The following is a 16,322-nucleotide window of genomic DNA, read 5'->3' on the forward strand; positions in this document are numbered from 1 at the left end:
ACATGGAGTCCAAAAGAGGCGGATCCTCTTACTCTTCTTATTCATCAACTTCTCTCCAGCCCTTTTAAAGTTAGAACTGTTATCCGTCACAATTTGGATAACGTTCTTTGGTCCTGTCTCATCCACCACTAGCTTTAGTTCCTTATACAAGTATGATGCATCCTTTATATGCTTCGATGCATCAACAGACTTCAAGAATACTGTCTTCCCATTGCAACTAACCATGAAATTGATAATGGACTGGCTAGTAGGTCCAGTCCAACCATCAGCCATAAGGGTAACCCCATACATCTCCCACTTTGGCATCAGACCCTTAATATACTCTTTCAACTCCTCTACCTCCTGAGGCAAATTTACATCATATAACTCATGTGGTGAAGGCCCCTTCCATCCTGGGCCAGCCCTCCCTGCAGCGTCAATGAATGCATGATAATATGTTCCTTGTGCTACATTAGCTGAAATGTCATTGTATAACATGAACTTGCTTAAGGCTTTTCGTGCTTCTTCTTGTTTACCACACTTGCGGGATGGTTGGCTGGTAGGCATCTTGTTATCTAAAAGTAGATGGATCTTGTTCAAAAATGGGTCTGGGGAATGTGCTCGTGGTCGGGTTGGGGGCCGTGGGATCTGTCTTGTGCCAGTGCTTCTCCTCCTCTCATCTTTTTGCATTGGTGCAGCTGAGCCAGATCCACTAGCTCCTCTTGCCTGCTCATATCTTCTCATATTCTTATAATGCAAACTTTGTCTACTCTCTTCCAAAGTCTACTGGTAAATTCTCCACTCAGCCTCTGATTCAAACTCACCAAGTGTAGACTTAAATTCAGTATCATCTCCTCTATGGATCTCTACACCAGGCCTCTCTAACACCGCCTCATCAAACTCTGTTTGTTGTCTTTCCCTCAGCTTTCTTTGTTCGTCCTCCACTCAAGTGTTGGGCCATAGCCACTTTCACTAGGCTCGAAACATTTCTGCATGAGGCAATGTCCTTTACCTGTACCAGCCAAATGTTATTTTAACCTAGTGGCTCCTCCAGATAGCAACTTTCCACAATAGTTACACTTGGATTTCTTTTTATCCTCGGACATCAGGACTCCATGTTGCCATGTTATATCCCTCATTGTGTACAAAATGTCTTACTTTTTACATTGTTACATAAAAAAGCATGTATTAGTAACTATTAAAGATTTAAAGTAATGTATTGAAGATTTAAAGTAATGTATTAAAGACTTAAAGCAAATTGTATTCGTAACTATTAAACATAATGTTAAGCTACTAGAACAATCAAATAGCTATCTCTTATTTATCCCCTAACCCTAATATTTATTTCTTAATTAAAAATAATATTTAGAATTTTTATTAAAAATATTTATATCTTAAAGTATAAAATATTATAATGTATAGATGTATTTGACACCATTTGAAGTTGGACATGATGTACATATGTTGTGCATAATTTTCCAACAAAAATAGTTATTTTTCCTTAATATATATTTTTTTACAATTTCAATAATATATTTATTATTTTTGAAAAATAAAATAGTTTTTTTAATGGGTGAAAAATATGACTCCATGAGGCTGTAGAGCATCCAAAGTTGTCCAACATAACATGAAAATCACTTCCAAACAATCACTATTCATCCTATTTTTTTCAATTTCTTTTTTCAAACAAAATCATTTTTTTTACAAAAAATATAATTAAAAAAATAATAACAGAAAAAAAATTCTGACTCCATCAAGTGATAGATCGTCCAAAGTTGTGTAACATATCTTAAAATGACATGAATCTACCAAGGATTGAACAATTTTTAAAAAAAAAAATAGATTTGGGGAAAAATAGTTTACCTTTGAAAAATCCTTCAAATTTGTGATGAATCTTGCAAAAGTGGAGTTGAATCTTCAAATGTGCAGCTGAATTACAGTTCAAGGCTTGAAATCCATCCAAAAAATTAAGTAACAAAGTAGTTTTGGGAAGAAGAGAGAATTTTGGGGGTTTTGGACAGAACTCGTCAAGATATGGCGAGTTCTATCGAGTTTGGTGGGGTATTTAAGTGGTAGATGGGTAAAAATATGGGCCGAAACCAAAATCCGGCGTGATATAGCACTTTTATGTACCGTATGCCATCTCATCTCAGTTTCTCAGAAAATCGAGAAACTCGCCGAGTCGAGACGAGTTTTAGAACTATGCTTTTATGCTTCATAATAACAGTCCAAGTAGCACGAGAAAAATCATCAACAAAGAAAACAAAGTAACGATAGCCAAATAAAGAGGTAGTAGGGGAAGGTCCCCAAACATCTATATGCACAATATGAAAAAGAGAAGTCGATCTATTACCATGATATGGATAAGGTGATAGACTGTGTTTGGCAAACATACAAGGTTCACAGTGAAAAACATGAGAATAGGCAATAGAAGAAAATAAGTGAGGTAATTATTTCCTCATTACAACAAAAGATGGATGACCAAGACGACGATGCCATAACATAACAGAATCCACAGAACTACTATCATTACGTCCACACACATAGGACTGAGCTGTGGGCAAAAAAGGTTCAAAAAGATAAAGGCCTTGCTCCTCACAACCACTGACAATAATGCTCTTCGTCACCAAATCCTGAAACAGACAATGAGAAGGAAAAAAAACACAACAGTTCAGAGATTTAGTCAAATGACTCACAGATAGAAGATTAAGAATAAGGTTAGGGACATGAAGGACAGAAGTAAGAGAAATGGATGATGTAACTGGGATACTGCCCTTATGAAAGATGGAGGAATGGGAGCCATCAGCTACCCTAACCTTATCCTTACTAGAACAAATGGTATAGGAATCATAATAATGGGACATACCAGTCATGTGGTCAGTGGCACCAGAGTCAATGACCCAAGACTGGGCTGCAGTAGAAGCTGAGGTGAAGACGTGCAAAGTTGAGGATGAAGAGGAGCTAGCCACTGTGGGTGTAGGAGATGTGCTCAGCTATGACATGACCCTGCGAAACACTGCATCTGCCAAAGTGGAGTCATCCTGTGTAGCATCAGTCTCAATCTTCACAGAGGTTGCTCGAGCTCCCCCTCTACAGCCACCACGAGTACCACTAGCACCACCTCGTGTGCCAGGAGGACGGCCATGAAGAGTCCAACACCTATCCTTGGTGTGTCCAAATCTCCCACAATGGTTAGACTTAAACCTGTCTCGACCCACTCCACTAGCACCACCTGTCTCCATTGCTCTGTCTTCCCCACTGTTAGGCCCTTGGCCTCTACCACCTCCACGGGTGTTATGGAAAGAACTAAAATTGAGTGCTGACCTCTCAAGAGATGATGTTGGTGGTGGTGCCATAGCAACACGCTAGGTCTCCTCACTCTGTAAGTAACTGCAAATCTCATCAAGAGATGGGAGAGGGGACCAGCCTAAGATCTGGAGCTTGATTGGCTCATAATCAGGGTTCAGGCCTCCAAGTAAAGTGAAGACACGCTCCTTTTCAAAAGTGCGATACACCTTTGCTTCATCCTCTAGGTTGGTCAATTGGAGGTCCATGTAGTGGTCATACTCCTCCAAAAGGATAATATAAGCATTGTAGTACTCAGAAATATTCCTGTCACCCTACGTCATTGTAATAATCTTCTGATGGAGTTGATAGACTTTAGCAGAGTCATCTACCCTGTCAAAAGTCTGGGAGACACTGTCCCAGATTGCCTTGGCAGTTTCTTTTTGCATAAACCTTCTCCCAATCTCGGGTTTCATAGAGAAGATTAGCCATGTCATGATTGTGGAGTTTTCGGTCTCCCATTTCTCATAGCCAGGAAAACCAACCTCTGGGGCTTTAATGGCACCTGTAATATACCCAAGCTTCCCTTTGCTCCTAAGGGAAAGCTTCACTGAATGTAACCAGTCCAAGTAGTTGGTGTTATCAAGTTTTACAATAGAGATCTGGGGATGTGGGTTCTCAAAAACAATCTGAGAGGCTGTTGGAGAGGGCTGTGAATCAGCCGAACCAAGCCCAGAAGCATCTGACTCAGCCTATTGTAGGGAAAATGGCACTTGACCATACACAAAAGTCTCCAAACAAGGTGGGAGTGCACACTCAACCCAAACAAGACCCAAATAAGGATTCCAATACAAGAACAAGATTCCAGCAAGGAAGTAAACAGTCAAAAACTGAACTAAACTTCACTTTAACACCTTCCAAGGAGCAACACCAAAGTAACACCAACTCAAACAAGATTCAAGACCTCAAACAAAGGTATTCATAATCACTTCTCCTATTCCATGGCACTCCAATGCAAGGAAAAAGTAAGTGGCAGCAGTCTCGGTTTTACCTGGGCAGAAAAGTGACTCCATGAAAATGAGCCATGCTCAAACAAGGCCCTCATTCATCAAGGAGGGACATATGGGGCATGATAGGCACCCTTGTACGATCCTAGTGTGCTATTTCAAGATCCAAACCCATGCCGAGAAAAGGAGAGATAGGACCTGCAACATGGAACTGGCGGAAACCCTAGTAGCAGCTTGGCAAGCTTGAAACTTCATGGGAGCTTCAATACAGCTCAAGGACCATCTTCAATCCCTCAAATAGGTCGTATAAAACCTATTTCATACCTCTGCGAGAAGGTTGTTTACATAGGAACCTCTTCCTTGGAATCCCTTGTGTCCTAGGATTCCAAAGAGAGGAAAAAAATAGGACCTAGAGGGTTGATACGACTCTCAAACCTAAAGCTCTGATACCAAGTTGGATTTTAGGTTGGGGATGCAAGTAAGAGAGGGAGAAGATGATGAAGGAGAAGAAGACGAGGAAGAGAGGAAGAAGAGAACAAGAGAGTGAAGGGAGAGATGTTTCGGTTGTAATTGTTGTGTGTGAGAGTATTCTCCACACAGCTATATTACTTCATTGATAATGACATATTACATCCACCCCCCTAGGGAGGTAAAAGGTAAAAAGGGGAAAAATAAAGAAAATACATAATAGGACTACTAGAACTTAACCAGTTCCTAAAATACCCTTAGACCAAAACATCTAATTACTCTAACACAATCATCACCGACTGCATAACTAGCCACATGGAATTTTGTTTGGGGTCTAATTTGGTGGACGTGTTGTATGTGTCATCATCTTGCCGTGATTAAATATGCATCCCAATGTGTCATGTTAGAGGTGTAAGTATCGTTTGAAAAGTTAAATGGAAGTGAACTCAAAAAGAGATCTGCAGGAGCAATTCAAAAAATCAGGGGGAAGAGCCCATATATTACAGGCCACCAAATAAAACTGGTGCCTCCCAAGAGGTTCCCAAATCTATACAACTGTTTATCTGCAATTTCATCAGTCCATGTGCCAGAAAGGTACAGGGCATGATGAAAAGCTTCTAGGTAAAGGCAGGACGGAAACTCTTTCCCTTATTTAAAGTCCCAAATCCTCCATTTGTTTCAATAACATGTTTAGTCTCTCCCTTTTGTATAAGAATTATTATTATTTTTATTTTCCATATGTTCTTTCTTTATTATATTTTATGTGACAAGGAAGCAGATTTAGGCATGGTTGAGTGAGGAAAGTAATCCATCCGTATGATGGTGTTGGTGCTGTCCATCAGTAGTAATTGTATTAGGGATCAAGATGCAGCTACTTTTTCTGTAAAACATCTAAAAGTTTAATATAGGAATTATTTTCCAATATTTTGTATTACTGAACTAATGTCTCTATAGACCAACACAATCTCCTTTTCCTTTTGAGCAATTATAGTAAAATGTTTCCTGTTGAAGGCTTTGTTTGTTTCCAGGTAAAAACCATGTAAGAAGAAAATTTTAGGTAAAATATGTAACTTGAAATTTTTTCCTTTTGTGTGAAAACTCTAAGCTAGTTCTTGGACCCTTGTGTCCAATAGCACAGTTTGGAAACGTTCTGATGTTTTCTTTGGTTCAGTCTCAGCTTCGCAAATCTTCTCTTGCAGAAAGTGATGCATTTGCATTTCTGAAGGCTGATAGCCATGGTGATTATATTACCTATATAGGTTTCTGTGAAGCACTTGGTCAGGTATGGTACATCTATCAAATCAGAATTAATTAAGAAGTTTGAGTTCCTGTAACTCTGTAAGTAGATAAAGTTACAATCTTAGACCTGATGCAGCTAGGTTTAACTGGGCATCCTCATGGACTGAGCATTCAAGAGGTGAACGATTTGTGGACCCATGCTGACACAGATGAAAATGGTGCTGTAGACTATAAAGAATTTCAGGTGAGTTCTGTTTGAGGATCCCCCACCCCTTCCTCTTTTTGGTAGAGAAGCTCTGTTTGGAGTTGAAATTTGAACTTGTTTGCATGGTATGCCAGCACTTTATTTTCCATGATCCAAAGTTTGATCTCTGCCTATGCCACTGAGCCTAACAAAAGGCATTATGAAGCCTGACTTTGTTGCTCAGAAGATTTAAAATGTCCCCAGAACCGTTTGATTAATCATAGGGCGCCAACATGGGCTCACATACACATTTTCCAGTTTATATTATATTATGTTGGTTATGTGAAGGCTTAATGGCAATGCAGCAACGAATATGGGATTCTACAAAAACAGCGGAAGATCTCAATGACAGAAGAGAGGATGTAACGAGGGACACAGAAAAGCAAGCCATCGGTTTAAATGTGAAGAATGCAGTACTCTTCCCTCCTGAAGTGGAGAAAGGAATGTGGCCTGAGAACTATTCTCTGTCTGATCATGCACGACTAACTGTTGTTTTCTCACCTGCAAGGATGCCATGTTCCCTATCAATCTGTTAACCCTTGGTAAATCCTTGTATAACTGTAAAAACATGGGGGGGGGGGTGGAAAGAAGAAGGGAGAAAAAAGAAAAGGAAAAAAAATGATCGGAGGTATTGTGTGTACATTCTAAATATGATTTCTAGTAATGAAAGCCCATTTAGCAACTGCATTTCTGTTTAGCTTGGTTTATTTGGAATTGTAGGATTTAAACCTAGTTGAAAACTGGAGAAGTATTGTTCATATTATAGGGGAGAGTGGGGGACTAAACTATAGCATCATTTAACGATCTAATATGGAAAGAAAATTAATCTGTATGGTCAGACCGGCTGACCTTTGCATGTTTTACATTATAATGTGATGACTACAACTCCAAGCACTTGAATAGTTTCCCGTGGTAACGTTGACAGCAACTGGAGAACCCTCTTAACCATGCTTTACATCAGCATATGTGATGAGCTAATGTGAGCTAAAATGAGTGGCTGGGAGACCTGATCTTCTCAGTGCTTGATGTGTAATGGAAAGGAATGCACAACAGAACCAAGAGATTGGTCTGGACCTCCTAAATGAAATCTCTTTGAAGTGGTAAGTTAGATATCTCTAAAGCGTGAATATACCATATGAATCTGAGTGGTAAGATTGATGGAGGATATCACTACAGAATAACCGAAAATCACCTTGGCCAGCCAACAGCCTCATCAGCTTCACTTTCAACTTCAAGCTTTAACAGAACCTTCTGAGTTTAGGATATCGCCTCAGGCTGAGGGTTAGGTAACCTCCTGAACAACAATAGCCTCCCTTGCCAGGTACACCAAAGATGAACTGAATAGAACGTCTATAAGACGTTGTTGACACCGAGCTATCACCAAATATAGGCGTGCGTGTATTCGTCACTCAGAGTCACCATATTACAGACCCCTGTTTCAGCCCTTTGCAATTTGTGTACTGTCAACCAAATAGAGGTTTGAGACGCGTTGTAAGAGTTAAAAAGACAACCACCTCCCCCAACGCTTTCCAATTTTGGACATGGGAACCTGTAATAAGTATTTGAATAAGTGATGTACGAGACTTATTCACAACCAACTGTACAAAGGGGTGTAGCATGTTCTAGGATTCCTTTTATTCCCTGTCACAGTATAGTTTTAGGCAAAAGTTTGTTTGGTTAATAGACCAGATAACCCGCTTTCACCACAAGAAGGATCAAATGATAAATTTGATTATTAGATACATAGGAGATGGTCTAGATCTACCCCATATCAAATTTTAGACCCAATATAATGCCATACACTCTCCATGTTCTTTTTTTTTTTTTTTTTTTTTTGGCACTCTCTTGCTAGTCCTTTGACTTTCTATAGCTTTCAATGGTCAATGGTCTTTTTCATCGACCGACTCTATTTTAGTTGAAATTTAACATATCAGGAGACATTGGAGTTTACTTATTCACAAAATTTTAGTCTAATCCGATTTATGATATAGCAAAAGTAAGCACTTAATCATAACTTGATTATATGAACTACAAGACCAGAAAACCTCCTCCCATATTTGATACTTCAGGGATTTGAATGAGTGTATATTTGACTTTTATTTTCCTTTACATCTTTTTGTAAGTAGTCCTTTGCCTATATTTGATACTTTTGAGAATTGAATGAGTGTATATTTGACTTATATTTTCCTTTTACATCTTTTTGTAGAAGTTGTTTTAACTTGTGTTTGGAAACCTAAAAAAGAAAAGAAAACAATGGGTCCTAAAGTTTCTCAAGGTTTGGTGTTCATTACTGTGACAACCTAATTGTTGAATCAAATAATAAGAATGTGGTCAGCTATCACTAGAGGAACACTGCAAACTCACCTTTGGAGATAAGATCATGTAGGAATTTTTAATTAATTAATTAGTGTCCTACATGACCTATTACTTATTGACCAAGTATATCTTAATATAGACTTGGATTTATATTAGGGAACCCAATCCTAGCTAACTAAAGGGATTAAAGTTCTATTCTTAATCTAATTAACAATCCTTGATGGGAGGAGTGCATCACAGTATCTATATAAGGGACTCTGGGTCCTCTCTCTCTGCCTATACTAAATTTCATATCAGTCTATCACTGAGAAACATTGTGGGAGATCAAAAGGGAAAAACCTAGAAGCTCGATTGTTCGTTATTGTTGCAAAGATATTTCGAAGACGAACGTTGCCATAGTTAGTGGGAGTCAAGGAATCGTCTCACCGCATACGATGGGGAACGGTACGAATAGATCCATTTTTTTTATGTTTGTGATTCATTAACGCATAGGCAAGATCCTTATGTATTCGTGTGTATGGGGATATTAATCCCACAGATCAATCTTGGAAGAGAGATGTAGAGAGAGACAAGATCATTGTGATTATTTAATCATCATCCGTGAATGCAGCACCCTGCACCTGATCCAGGTCTTGGTTCTTACATACCTAATGACCACAAGGAATACCGAAAGCTTGAGCTTTCAACTTTCAAGACTGCTCGAGGCTACATCACTATAGAATTTGAAAAGCAATCGATGAGTTGGTTTTTGAAATGAAGATGTAGAACTGTAGAAGCTTACAAGGGGTTTTAAAACTTGAAAACCCTTAAGAAGCAGATAAGATAAGACGATAGATGGACTCAAGGTACTAAATCCCAACGCACTTCATGTCCTGCAATAATGCGATCCTCTGGCATAGATATCTCTAGCGGTCCAGTAGTTAGGCCACTACGATTTCGTTGATGTGAAGAAGAACAGGAGAGAATAGAAAGAAACAAGGATTAGGCCGTTAGGGTTTCGTACTTATAACGGAAAATTACCTCCTCTAGTTCCCTGCCCAACAGGGGTAGGGTGTTCCTTGCCCCCATGTTAGGAGGACTGGGGAACTAGGTCGGGCAGGGACCAGAGAGGATAAAGATCCACTCATAACTCACTACAATATTAGATTTTTTTAGGGTTAAAAGGATAAAAAACAATAAAACATATTAGCATAACCTAATATAGAGCAGGGCAGGGCCAGGCCTTAACTTGGCCTTGTCCGAACCTGACCTTGTTAGAAGCCGCCTATTTCAACAGACCTCATGCCTGAAAATTTCAATCATAATCCACACCCAGGTTGAAAATTCCAGGGCGGGCAGGGCCAAATTGATACCACTTTTTTACGGGAATAATCCGCCCAACTGGTACCGCGGCATGTATCATTTAAATGTAGGTCGAAGTACCGATTGATGACATTAGGTGTTTGTTTTCCATTAGTTAAGTGGCGTCTCCACTTTTCATTCTTTTCGGTAATAGTAAAGTGATTGAGAGCGAGATATCTGCAAAGAGAAGCAAACGACTTCCACAGACGCGTTTTTGGACCATGCTTCCCCTCACCATCCTCAAATGGTTATTTACGTTTTTAGAGCTGCTGGATAGTGAATGGTTGATCCAATACCCGCTGCTGGATGGTGAATGGTGAATGATTGATCCAGTACCCGCTGAGAGTTTTTTTACTTCAGAGTGCTTTCGTTGAAAGTCACGAGAGAGAGAGAGAGAGAGAAAACCCTAAGAGGGAGAGGGGTTCGACGATCATCTGCAAAATCCTCACCTCTGTTTTTCTTTGCTTGATATTTGATAAACTCTTGTTCGGCCGGGGGAGTACAGTGGGAGCCTTACTGGTCTAATTGTTTTATTGCTATAAAATAAGTCATAAAAGTTCACGATTTCTCTGTTTTGGAGAGGATCTGACGAAGATGGCTGTCTTGTCTTTGGAATCTCTGCCGTTAGGATTCCGTTTCCGTCCCACAGACGAAGAACTTGTGAATCACTATTTACGTCTGAAGATCAACGGCAAGGGTTCTGATGTTGAAGTGATTCCTGAAATCGATGTTTGTAAGTGGGAACCTTGGGATTTGCCTGGTAAGTCTCAAGTTGCTTCCCGATTTAGAGTCTAAAACAGTCCCATCCAGGATTTCATTTATTAGGGTTTTGTTTCTATTGATTTCCAAGATAATATATATATTTTCCTTTGGTTCCTTCTTTTTGTGCGTCATCATATCCTCGCCATTTTATGCAGATTTATCGGTTATTAAGACGGATGATCCTGAGTGGTTCTTCTTCTCTCCTCGTGATAGAAAGTATCCCAACGGTAGTCGTTCCAACAGAGCGACTGAAGCCGGCTACTGGAAAGCTACTGGTAAGGATCGCAACATCAAGTCTCGCATGAACTTGATCGGTACGAAAAAAACATTGGTTTTCTACAGAGGCCGTGCGCCTAAAGGCGAGAGGACTAACTGGATAATGCATGAGTATCGGGCGACTGAGAAGGACCTCGATGGCACAAACGCTGGCCAGGTCTGCTTCTTCTGGCCTTTGCTATGTATCTGTTTTGGTTTGGAATCTATCCGTTTAACAAGTAACATTCTTCCTAATGATAATCCGTAGCATTCGCGTGCTCTGATCCTCGAATTGTTTCTAGTGGGCTACTGCCTTTTTTCTAAGAATTTTTTCCGAAATTTTTTTTTTATTCTAGTTTCCGAATGCATCCTTCTAAATGAATGGTATGCATTGGCTTATGCAATATTTTAACACCCCCCACCCCCAAAATAAACTTTAAAAAAAAAAAAAAAAAAAACCTTTTATGGAGTCTGGATCTTGTGGCCCTATAGTGAATTGTAGACAATTGTGTATATTTTCCATAACGGCCACCCTTTTCTAGGTTTGAGCAAGACTGAGGATGCCTATATCTATTGGCTTGATTGAAATGTCTGTGGCCTCTAAATAATGTTAAGCAACCACTTCCTACTTTGATAGTGAGACTATCTTTCACAAAATGATTAGTGATAAAGAGAGAAGTCAGAACGGAAATGAACTTTTAAAGAGGAGCTTGGCCTCAAGTTTTACTGGATACCTTTACTTTAGTACCCTCTGGATTGATGTTTACTTAGAAATTTGGTGCTTTTTCTCGAAAGGGGGAAACAAATTAGATAGTGACTTTCTGGTCCAATCCGTATCTCTTATGTGGTGAACTGTTTAGCTTCCTCTACATTTTAGATGCTATGAATTATGAATCTAATTTTTGGTGTGTTTTCATGGGCTTTATTGTTATTTAACCAGTACTAATCCTTTTCTTTGGTGAAGTAATACCATATGTGGATGGAAATTTTCTCTTACTTGGTCTTTAGGCTGTATGTATGTATGATAAATAATGTGCTTTTAGTGATGGCATAGGATACTTCCATACCAATTTTCTGTCATGCTTCTTTGAATTTCCACTACTTGTTCTCTGCATATCCTAACTCACTCTGTTCCTCCACATTCGACAGGGCGTATTTGTCCTCTATCGTCTATTCAGGAAGCCAGATGATAGGATTGAAAATTCAAACTGCCATGAAATTGAACCTGCTGGTTTGTCTCCCGCCACAACCAAGTCTTCTCCTGATGATGCACCATCTACACTAGCATTGGTTCAAGCGACTCCAGAGTCAGATATGCAAGTTACAAAACAACCGGCAGGTATTGAGAGGTGGCTGGCTGACAAGTCTGACAACATAAGTGATGCTTTGGTACCTGCAGGGAGCAACTGCACTAGCAATGTGGCTTCGGATTTGGAAGATCATGATCAAGATGTTACTGCGGCAGAGGTGGGAGGTCTTTAGTTTTTGATTTTGTTTATCCCCCCCCCCCCCCAGCCCCCTTCGTGGCCGGGGAAATGTGAGAAAACTGAAAGACTAACTCTAGCTTGCTTGTTGCTTTATACTTCAGGTGGACCCACAGCTTGAAGAGGATTTGGGGTTGTTTTATGAACCAACAATTGAGCCATTATTAGATTGCAAGGTTTTCTCCCCATTGCAGTCAGAGATGTGCACTGGCCTAGGACTTCCCTACATGAATTTTCCCTTTGCTGATGACTTTGGCAAGAACCATAATGGTCTGGGTTTTCAAGATGGCACAAGTGAGCAGGATGTCTCTATCTCAGAATTCTTGGATGCCGTCATCAATAACCAAGATGAATATTCCTGTGAAGAGTCTACCAGCCTGAAGAATTCGGCTTCTAAGAATTGTATGGTCGTCTCAGCTTGTGGATGGCAATCTGCCTTTGGCAAGGACAGTGGATCAAACAGTGATGCAGACACTGAAGTGGCCCAATTCCAGGTGAAAAGAAAAATCGAAATAAGCTTATTTGCTTTCCATCCATTCTAAAAGCCTGTCCTTGGATTGTGAGGGATCTTAGCAGAAGCAATGCAAATGAACTATTTTTTCGGTCATGCTCTCAAAACAATGTGATTTCAGGGTCCATTGTTTTGGGAGGTTAGTGACCAGTTTATGTAAGAATGACATGGACAGGCCGACAGGGTGCCAGTGTCTGATGTTGTTGTTGCCATTAAAATTATATGGATACATATATATTTATATGGCAAGAGGTAGGTTTCCCTGTAAGGAGGAGTGATATGATTCCGATTGAAGGAGCTAAAAGAGCTAGGGGTAGACCTAAAATGACTATAGGAGAAGTGGAGAGGAAGGACATGCATAGTCTAGGTATTGTTCCAAGTATGACCTCGGACAGAGCCGATTGGAGGGCAAGAGATCTCTACTTGGTGGTGTTTCCTACGCCCTCTCACAGGGCACCGTGAGATGATGCCTCTGCCCCCTGGGTAGATACCCAGGCATGCTCACCCACTGGAGAGTGTAGTAAACACTACCAAGTAGAGATCTTTTTCCCTTTATTTATTTATTTTTGGGATCCATGTAGTCGACCCTATTAAGTTGGGATAAGGCTGAGTTTGTTGTTGTTGTTGTAGATAGATTTCCCTTTGGGTAGCTGCAGTTGGGGCTATGAACAGTGTGGTGCTAATTATGAGTTGAAAGTCTCAATAGCACCTGTGCACAGTCCATTTTAAACAAAATCTCAGTTTTGAAACGATTAATGTGTTTTTATATTGATAGTTGGCATTTCTTGAATTGACTGTTAATCTTTTAGGTTTTTGAGTTTAGTGATTGTGACGTGTATAAATTTTGTGAATCAGTATGATCGACAGATGGAATCTTTGAGGTGGTTCGATGAGAATTTGGATACAGAGGATTTGCCTATTGATCAAGAATCTTTTGGAGGAGCAGCTGTTTTTAATGGTAGTAGTGTGTATGGAATGGTAAATAAGGGTTTCCTCCAGGATGACTCTCTTGTGCTTTCTAACTCTGCTGTGCACTCCCGTCACAATTCGTTCAATATCATGGACAAGGCGACCAGCCATAAGAATCCTGTTAAAAATGGTGGCGGTTCTATTGGGACTGGAATCAAGTTAAGGTCCCGTCAAACACAATATCAATCAGGTCCCCAGAACTTTTTAGCACAGGGCACTGCTCCCAGGAGAATCCATTTACAGAATGAGCTTTCCCACAAAGTGGCATCTTGCGGTAAGCTGAGGGGATCAAGTTGTAGCATGGCGGAACATGAAGTTAAGCCAAAAGTTATTGAGGTTAGTGCTTTGAGCAAAGCTATTGGGAAAGTTCTGACGTTTTATCGTAGGCTGAGGGGGTTTGTGAATTCAATGAAAATTGCTGCATGCAGGCTGGTGATGTTGTGAAACCTTCTACAAACGATGAGCCGAAGGGAGGAAAAATATTGTATCATTCTAGCATTGTCAGAGAAATTAGTGGAAAGCTCAGGTTGAGGTCAGGAGGCGACACTGTAAAGGTTGGTGATCAACGGGGGATTCGTCGAGTGTTTCACAGCTCGAATTCATCAGGTGTTTATATTGTTTGTGTTGTTGTACTTATATTCCTTGTCGTTGTCTGTATTTCGGTAAGGGGATGGCTAATATCTTAAATTCTTGATGTTGCATAGAGAATGTACTCCATATACTCGGCTTCTGTTTATTCTTGATGTTATTTGGGAGTAGGAATAGGTTCCTTTTCTGTACATGCATGTAAACAACTCTGTTGATATAACTTATAGGGTATGTATGTAACTAATGAGACCTTTATTTAGATTTTAGAGTAGTAACATACGAAAAGTCTTCGTCTCCATTGTGGTTACAGTTTTTGGAATGGGGACCAGAATCAGTTCCTGCCGTTTCTGATTCACGTCCGATCGTTGTATAATGATCCTAAAAACTGGTATTAAGATAATAAAACTGAATCAGCTTTCCCCTCTCCCTCTTTTTCTCCGATCTTCGTCATCTCTCCCTTGTGTTTCTTTATTATTCTCATTTTGGTCAACCATCCAGTGGTTATTCTTCCAAGTCCTGTAATGGCGGACTTTCTATCCTTACCTGTAAACCTAACTAGGAGCTTCTGAATATGAATATCTTCAATCAATCTAACCAGATCAGTCACAACCTTTGCCTGCACCTTCGATGCCACCTTCGTCTTAAGCTTTTATACTCCTGTTGCAGAAACCCCTAATTCAAATCCTCCACTAATAACTAGGCCACCACCTTCGGTCAAATCATGTGCACTGTCATCAAGCTCTTCAAGAGCCATCTCTCCACCGGCTCCAGTCATTCTGCCCCGTGATGCTGGGTCCTGATCTACCAACTCAGATCTCTTCCCTCCGAATCCCTAATTTCCAAACATTCAGAACCCCAATGTCCAGTCATTTGGAGATAACTTCGTTTCCACCATGCTCCTGGGTGCGGTCAGCGGAGCTGGAACTGGCTCTGGTGAGATATTCGTACCGCTGGTGTAATACCAGGTTCCTCTTGACCTGCCTCCCACTTCCGGTATGAGATGACCATACCCGGCAGTTGTCCAATAGTTTCCTGACTACGCCCTCAACTACTTCGGGATTGGTACCTCCACCAGGTGGATTTAAAGTTGCAGAGTCAGTCGGATCGGGCTGATCATTCTGATTCTTTCGATTCAATTCCGATTCCTCAATCCATAGTCTCCTGCTTTGGCTTGCGACTAGTGTCCTTCTACTCTCTTGTTTCATTCTTAAATATTTGGTTTACGTCTTTCACAGTTTCACCATTCTTTGTTTCCCTTTCATGGTTTGTGGCTGACATACGCAATAGGGATGAACTAATTTATAAGTAGATAAACAGCGGACACGGGGTTCTGAGTAAGCCCTTAAACAGCACACACCGACCTTGTAGTGGCGGGAGCCTCGTGCCCTAGGTACGCCTTTACACATCGAACACAGGGCAAGGCAGGCAACAGTTTGTAGGCTTGAACCAGCAGCTTTTGGCTTATTGGGTCTAACAGTTGTGTGGGTGGTTATTACTTCCATAATTTGCTTGGCATTATGGATCTATCTGGTGAAGCTAGATAATTGGCTCAGCCTTCGCCTTATCTGTTAAGGAGGGGTGCAAGTCTAGAGGAAATTGGGGTTGACTTTGGACTGGAATGACTCGGGTCAATCTTGCGTTGGTTTCATGCTCATTTTGGTTCAAAATTTATCATTCTCAACTAAAGCCCGACCTACTTGCATTTGTTGACTATTGCTTTTGGAGTCTTGGGATTTTAATGTTGCGGTTGGTATGATTTCTTGGAACGGACTATCGACCAAGAATGCATATCAAACACAACCTAAGTTTTTGGCAACAGCTTCTGCAAACCGCACATCCGAACCATATTTGAATTTTGGGAGATAGGATTACAT

At 40.4% G+C, this 16,322-nt stretch overlaps 3 protein-coding genes across 12 annotated transcripts in view; all 3 read left to right on the forward strand.

Moving 5' to 3' along the window:
* The window catches only part of LOC122661124 (uncharacterized calcium-binding protein At1g02270), a 66,616-nt gene extending 59,706 nt beyond the window's left edge, over nt 1-6,910 (forward strand). For 3 of the 9 annotated variants that reach the window (XM_043856446.1, XM_043856461.1, XM_043856485.1), the window contains 3 exons: nt 5,911-6,021; nt 6,115-6,222; nt 6,528-6,910. In XM_043856446.1, coding sequence (XP_043712381.1) covers nt 5,911-6,021; nt 6,115-6,222; nt 6,528-6,758 — 450 coding nt within the window. In that variant the 3' untranslated portion in view covers nt 6,759-6,910. Of the gene's footprint in view, nt 1-5,910; nt 6,022-6,103; nt 6,223-6,510 lie in introns of all 9 variants that reach the window. The other 6 variants (XR_006332838.1, XR_006332839.1, XR_006332840.1 and 3 more) reach the window with 6 other exon arrangements.
* The window catches only part of LOC122661169 (IAA-amino acid hydrolase ILR1-like 5), a 60,882-nt gene that overhangs the window by 4,034 nt on the left and 40,526 nt on the right, over nt 1-16,322 (forward strand). The gene's annotated exons all lie outside the window — the stretch shown is intronic.
* On the forward strand, nt 10,394-14,666 carry LOC122661115 (protein NTM1-like 9). The gene is made up of 6 exons (XM_043856436.1): nt 10,394-10,639; nt 10,797-11,074; nt 12,046-12,363; nt 12,485-12,874; nt 13,747-14,196; nt 14,289-14,666. The coding sequence occupies exons 1-6, from the start codon at nt 10,474-10,476 to the stop codon at nt 14,544-14,546; spliced, it is 1,860 nt and encodes a 619-aa protein (XP_043712371.1). The 5' UTR covers nt 10,394-10,473; the 3' UTR covers nt 14,547-14,666.

Source organism: Telopea speciosissima, chromosome 1, assembly GCF_018873765.1.
Source record: "Telopea speciosissima isolate NSW1024214 ecotype Mountain lineage chromosome 1, Tspe_v1, whole genome shotgun sequence".
Lineage (NCBI taxonomy): Eukaryota > Viridiplantae > Streptophyta > Magnoliopsida > Proteales > Proteaceae > Telopea > Telopea speciosissima.

Excerpts from the sequence above, each read along its gene's own strand:
- LOC122661115 (XM_043856436.1), top strand. The coding sequence starts at position 10,474 with ATGGCTGTCTTGTCTTTGGAATCTCTGCCGTTAGGATTCCGTTTCCGT. Across the intron at positions 10,640-10,796 it reads GGAACCTTGGGATTTGCCTG|ATTTATCGGTTATTAAGACG; the intron begins GTAAGTCTCAAG and ends CATTTTATGCAG. Across the intron at positions 14,197-14,288 it reads TTAAGCCAAAAGTTATTGAG|GCTGGTGATGTTGTGAAACC; the intron begins GTTAGTGCTTTG and ends TGCTGCATGCAG.